Consider the following 6,789-nt stretch of genomic DNA (forward strand, 5'->3'; position numbering starts at 1 on the left):
GTAACATATACGCTTACGACAACCAATTGAAAAAAGTGACATACAGGCATACCTCCTTTTATTTGCTTTGCATTATTGCACTTTGCAGATATTGCAGTGTTTACAAACTGAAGGTCTGTGGCAACCCTGAGCAGAGCAAGTCCACTGACACACCATTTTTCCAACAGTACCTGCTCACTTCGTGTCTCTGTCACCTTTTGGTAATTCTCCCAATACTACAAACTTTTTCATTATTATTATATGTGTTATGGTGACCAGCGAACTTTGGTGTTACTACTGTGACTCTTAACATTTTTAGCAATAAAGTACTATTTAATCAAGGTATATACATTGTTTTATAGACATAATGCTATTGCACACTTAACAGACTACCATATAGTGTAAACATCACTTTCAAACGCACTGGGGGGCAAAAAGTCCGTGCGATTTGTTTTACTGCAGTAGTCTGGAACCAATCCACAACATCTCTGAGGTATGCCTGTAAGGAACTAAACCTTCTAAAAAGTTGAGGGGCGGGAATCCTCAGTGAATCTATACGATGGTAGCCGGAAATCCAAACACATCAATAAACACAAATAAAGCAAACAAAACCCTCTAGCCACAAAGACTGACAAACAAGACGAAAAGGTAAAATTCAGTTACAGGCTTTTATATACCAGGAAAATATTTACCAAAAGAAAGCTAGTGAAACCACATTAACTTTTAGACAAAACCGTCTTTGAGAAAAAATGCACTATAAAGAGGGTCATTTAATAATGATAAAAAGTTCAATTCACCTGGAAGATAATACTAATCCTAACCTTAGAGAGATTTTTTAAATTCACCATTTTAACATCTCTGTCAAGTAGACCAAAAGACATTAAGATACAACAGATCAAGTAGAATTAGTAAGGATACAGATGGGAACAGCATAGTTAATAAGTTTATATGGACATATACAGAAAATATACATACATTGATTAGGGAATATATATATTCTTTTTATGCACAGGTGGAACATTTATAAAAACTGACTATATACTGGGTACAAAGTTAGCCTCAACAAATTTTCAGGTATGGTTATTAGTAACAATCAGACTCCCTGATCATGATGAAATTAAGTTTGAAATCATTAACAAAAAGATAAATAGAAAAACCCTATACTTTTGGAAATTAAACACATTTCTAACAATTCATGGGTTAAAGATAACTTTTTATTTTATTTATTTATTTATTTATTTTTGGCTGTGTTAGGTCTTCGTTTCTGTGAGAGGGCTTTCTCTACTTGTGGCAAGCAGGGGCCACTCTTCATCGCAGTGTGGGGGCCTCTCATTGTCGTGGCCTCTCGTTGCGGAGCACAGGCTCCAGACGCACAGGCTCAGTAGTTGTGGCTCACGGGCCCAGTTGCTGCGCGGCATGTGGGATCTTCCCAGACCAGGGCTTGAACCCGTGTCCCCTGCATTGGCAGGCAGATTCTCAACTACTGCGCCACCAGGGAAGCCCAAAGATAACTCTTTTTAAAATCTCAGAAGCATGATGTTTTTTCCAATTACCTTAAAACATAACCAATTTCTCAAGTAATAATTAGTAAAACTGATTTATTTAAAAAACATTGCCAATAACTGAGCTGTAGATGTCTATTTTCCATTGTGCATGCACACTTTTAAAAATTTTTTACTAAAATGTACAATTAAAAGAAACAAGCTTACAGGTGGAGCTAAATAGTTTTAACAGCCACCTATCTCAATGGAAGATCTTTTTGCTTTTTCAAACTGGAGAGGGAGGAATAGGGACAAGAAAATTCAACATTCATTCATGGAACAACAATTTATCAAGAGCCTGGTCTGTGCCTGTCACAGAAGATACACAGAGGAGCAAACACACAGTCCATCCTCCTGGGGCTGACAGCATCCTAAAGGAGACAGCCACTGGGCAGAGAAACATATGTAAAACGGCAGTCTGCACATATGATGTGACCCTGTAACAGGGGTCAGGGAGATCAGAAAGCTTTCTGTAGGAAGTAATGCTTTGAGCTGAGACATAATGTGTAAAAGAAGGTATGTAGGGGAAAAGGCCAGAGAACAGCATTCCAGAAAAGAGGAACAGCATATGCAAAGTTACAAAGTTTTTGGTGGGCAATCAGAGTAAAAAACTAATTTTCAGATGGTCAACACAGAAGCAGGGTATAGTAGAAAACTTCACAAAATTTTTATGCTTTCTCACCTATTCCTTCTTTAATAAGAAATCGGTTGACGTTCCTACTGTCATAGAATTTTTCTGTGACTACAGAAATACTGTCTAGATATTCTATTTATGAAGACACTTAAAAAATATTACTGTTATGCTAAACTGAATGTTACCATTTTCCATACTGTTATAAAAAACTATCAAAAACAACTTAATCTTTAAGACACTTTAGAAAGATATTTCTACTCTTTTCTTCAATAAACCTCTTCAAAAAAGAGGTTTTTGCTCAGGAAAGACTACAAAGTATGCTTTCTAAACTCTTCTTGCTAATGTATATCATGGAACACTCCTGAGCAATTCACTCTTTTCCTACCGCTAATTTCAACATTCCACACTCCCTTCATTCAACCAGACAAGCACTATAACACAAATATACAACTTTAGACATTGGAGATGGAAAGAAAAGTTAAAAAAAAAGCATCAGGGACTCCTAGAATCTGGTTCTAATAATTATTCCTAAAAGTGACTACCTAAGCACAAAAGGATTTAAATTAGTTACCAAAGGTTAACGGTGACATGGAAATTACAGCTAAATGATATAGCTATGGATTAACTTCGTTAACTAGTTCCTTCATGTCCCTTTTGCTATATCTAGCCCCCCCAAAAAAGAATTCCTTTCCCAAGACTTAATAAATAAATAATTTATTCCTAAGTGCACCATATGACTGTAAAAATATAACCTGTAGTTCCTATTAGAAGTCAAAGCTACACACTCATATTAGCCTTTCGTTGTATTTACTAAATGAGACAAGACTGGGACTCAACGTGAATTCAGCATTCTCCTGAGTAATGATTAGAAACAAAGAACAGATAATTTCTTTAAAATGTGCAGTTACTGGGCTTCCCTGGTGGCGCAGTGGTTGAGAGTCCGCCTGCCGATGCAGGGTACACGGGTTCGTGCCCCGATCCGGGAGGATCCCACATGCCGCGGAGCGGCTGGGCCCGTGAGCCATGACCGCTGAGCCTGCGCGTCCGGAGCCTGCGCGTCCGGAGCCTGTGCTCCGCAACGGGAAAGGCCACAACAGAGAGGCCCGCGTACCACAAAAAGAAAAAAAAAAAAAAAATGTACAGTTACTGATTAACTTTCTTTGGCAGTGAAGAACTACCTAATTCATTTTTCTTCTAAAAGATAATTTCTTTCTATTGTGAATATACCAGTGCAGTTTTTTAAAAAGGATGATAGTTCAAAGATAACTGCATCTTCAAGAAAATATGTAAGAGCAATACATAAGAAAATTATATCTGGAGAGAACTGAAGGTATTTTCTGGTTAATTCAAAGGGAAACCCAACACTACCTAAAATATCCAGATATTGTATTTATTTCTTATCACTTAATGCTTGTAGCAGGAGCCTGAGTGCCATATGAGTCTTCAATTTTAAAAAAAGTTAGATGTTATTACTTACTATATGTATATTCTCTCTTACTAAAAAGTACCTACCCGATTAAATTAAAGAAAAAACCCCAAACTACTCAGATGTTGGTAAGGGCAGGGATGGGAAGTGGGGGGGGGGGGTGTAACAAAATAAGGACAAATTTACTCTCTGGGAACAATTAAAAAATGAGACTTTGGTTTGATGTAAGAATCATCAGGAAGTAGGAAAACCAGAGAACTGAGAAGGTTCCTATATAAGTGCTTCTCTGCTCTTCCTTTTTTTTAAACCAGAAGTGGTTTGTCACAGTGTAAATATGGAAAGGAGTACCGTGTGGAATAGTGATTATAAAGGTGAAAGAAACCAAGACTCAGAATTACTGGAATCTGCCTTTGGAGGAGCAGACAATAAAGTAGTAAGTGCGGGCTTCCCTGGTGGCGCAGTGGTTGAGAGTCCGCCTGCCGATTCAGGGGACACGGGTTCGTGTCCCGGTCCGGGAAGATCCCACATGCCGCGGAGCGGCTGGGCCCATGAGCCATGGCTGCTGAGCCTGCGCGTCCGGAGCCTGTGCTCCGCAACGGGAGAGGCCACAACAGTGAGAGGCCCGCGTACCGCAAAAAAAAAAAAAAAAGTAGGAAGTGCTTACACATGCTTTAAGGCTTGTGCTTAGTGAGGACAGATGCAATTCAAGTTTAGTACAAGAACTATTCTCCTTTCTAATTTTATAGAAAAACTAAGTTCAGGTTTAAGTATCAGATAAAATTTTCATTACATATACCAGCACTAGTTGCTAAGCTGGGTCCCACTCAAAGGACAGTCTATCTAACATGCATCAGTAGATCACGGTGCAAAATACCAAAACACTGACCACCTCTGAATAGGTATCGACCACAAACAGCTTTTAAGGTTGCAAGATGAGTATAAAATAGGATGTGTAACTGGTAATTTCTGGAATGTTTGGCAACAAACCTCAAAATCAAATTTCCTTAGAAATCCCTGGCTTAAGTTTTGTTTTAAAAAATATCAACACAAAATGATATACGTTAAAAAGGTAGCAAGTTCTATCACACCTAATAAAACCAAGGAAGAGCATAGCCAATAATATATTAACAAGAAGGTAATTATTTCAGTAACAGCAGGCAACAGGTTCCCTTAAGAATCTCCACTTTAAAAAAAATAAACACTACACCTAGGCAGATACAGAACAAAATTCCACGGACTGAAATATCAATCTGATCTTTCAAAGGGATTTGAAATTTATCAGCTTTCAAAGTTCTCTCTCTACCAAAAACAAAAACCCAACAACAACAATCTAAGGTTTTCACCAACCCAACAGAAGCTTCGAGGTTTCAAAAGTAAATATGGTAGAGGGTGCTGATGTTTATAAAGGGGACACTACTAAAACTATTTGCAAAAATCAATCAAATAAAAAAGTCAACTCAAACCCCATCACTGGCTCGTGGAGGGGAGCGTGGCTTTCCCATTACTAGGTGACATCTAGAACTAAAGGAAACGCCCCAGCCCAGGGAGCGGGAGATGGACGCTCCTGCAGACTCAGGTAGCAAGGGGTGACCGCTAATTCCACCGACAATACCGTAAAATAAGCAAATCAGCACTCCTGGCCAATTACCAAGCGCTAGTCAAAGTTCCACCACGTAATTCGGGCCTGGCCCTTTTTTTAAGCAGACACGTAATTGAAAGCAGAGTCATTTCCCTCTTTGCATTTTATTCATGCTGGAAATAACATTCAAACCAAAAAGGTAGCAAAACAAAAGAAAAAAAACAGGAAAACTGAGGGAAGTGGAGGAGCGGGGCGTTCCACTGTCGTTTTCCCTCCCCGGGAACCCTCGTTCACCGGCCTGGATTTTAAATTCTCAGTCCTCCCCGGCGGGGGTCGGGCCCCCGAAAGCGGCCCGTGGAGCCGGGGTCCCACCCTCTGCGGAAGGAGGGGACGCTGCTCCCGCGGCGGCCGGACGCGCGGGGAGGTAAGGAGTGGACTCCACTCGGGAAAGAGTCGGGGCTCCCGGCTGTCAGGCGGCTCCTCGGAGCGGGCGCCGGGGCTGCGGGAACTTCTCTCTCTCCCGGCGGCCGCGGCCCACGCTCAGGCGCAAACTTTGCAGACGGAGCCGCAAGCGGCCGGGGTCCCGCCCCGAGACCCTCCCGCGCCGCCAGCCGAGCCCCCGGGCGCCCGAGCCCCGGCCACCCGGCCGCTCCGCGTAACCGAGCCCTGCGGGGGCCGGGTGGGCCCCGGCGCGACCTCTCGGCCTCCCCGGCGGCGCCGCCGCCCGTGCCCGCGGGCACGACCCTCCCGCGCCGCTGCTGGGCCGACCGGCCGGCCGGGCCTGGGCCGCGCGCCCCTCACCTTGGTGGCCATGGCGGGCGGATCCCTGGCCCGGGACGGCCGGCTCCTCTCCCGCGCCGCGTCTGTCGGCCCGAGTCGGCCGGACGAGGGCGAAGGCAGCGGCGGCTACGGCTGGGCCCCGGCGCGGCGGCGGCGGCGGCGGCGGCGGTGGCGGCGGCTCCGCCTCGGCCCCGAGTCTCGGCTCTGGGCGACTCCAGCCGCCGCCCGCTCCTCCAGTTCCTGAAACTCCCCGGCTGCGCGGCCCCCGCCCCCGCCGGCCGAGCCTCCCATTTACCGCGGCGTGCGCGGCGCGGCCGGCGGAAGCGCGCCCGGTGCCCTCGGCCGGCCCGGCCTCCTCTCCCACTTTCCGCCCCCGCCCGGAGCCTCCGCCCCGGGCCGCGCCTCCGGGCGCCCTTTGTTCCAGCGCTCCGGGCCGCGTCCGCGAGTGGCGGCTGGGGCGGCCCCCGGCCGCTCCCCGCCTGGCCGCCCGTGGGGACGGTGAAGGGGACTGGGGACACGCTTTGAGGGAACGCCTGCCCGGGGAGCCGAGTCCCGACCGCCTCCGGCCGTCCACCGCGGCTGAAGTTTCGGTGCGAGATGCACGGGGGTGCGACCAGAGCTCTGCGTCCCCCCGCGGGCACGAGTCACCGACGGGATCTTTGTCCCGCGTCGGGATGGCTGTGGGGCCGGTCGAGCTCTGGGCTGAGTGAAGTGAGTGTTCAATAAACAGCCGGCACGGAGCGGAGCAATGGCTTCCTAGTCCGACTGGCCCTCCGAGGAGGATCTGCCTCCAGCCTGCAGTTGACCGCGGGCTGTGGTCCCGGCTGGGGCTTCTGGGCCCGGACGCTTG

General features: G+C 46.4%; 1 protein-coding gene across 2 annotated transcripts in view; it reads right to left on the minus strand.

The window, feature by feature from the left end:
* Window positions 1-6,303, minus strand: part of SNX9 (sorting nexin 9) — a 92,205-nt gene extending 85,902 nt beyond the window's left edge. Inside the window, exon 1 of one of the 2 annotated variants that reach the window (XM_060167481.1) lies at window positions 5,961-6,303. In XM_060167481.1, the coding sequence (XP_060023464.1) occupies window positions 5,961-5,972 (12 nt within the window). In that variant the 5' untranslated portion in view covers window positions 5,973-6,303. The remainder of the gene's footprint in view (window positions 1-5,960) is intronic. The other variant, XM_060167482.1, reaches the window with a different exon arrangement.
* Window positions 6,304-6,789: the final 486 nt, after the last annotated feature.

The sequence above is a fragment of the Lagenorhynchus albirostris genome, chromosome 12 (assembly GCF_949774975.1).
Source record: "Lagenorhynchus albirostris chromosome 12, mLagAlb1.1, whole genome shotgun sequence".
Taxonomy (NCBI): domain Eukaryota; kingdom Metazoa; phylum Chordata; class Mammalia; order Artiodactyla; family Delphinidae; genus Lagenorhynchus; species Lagenorhynchus albirostris.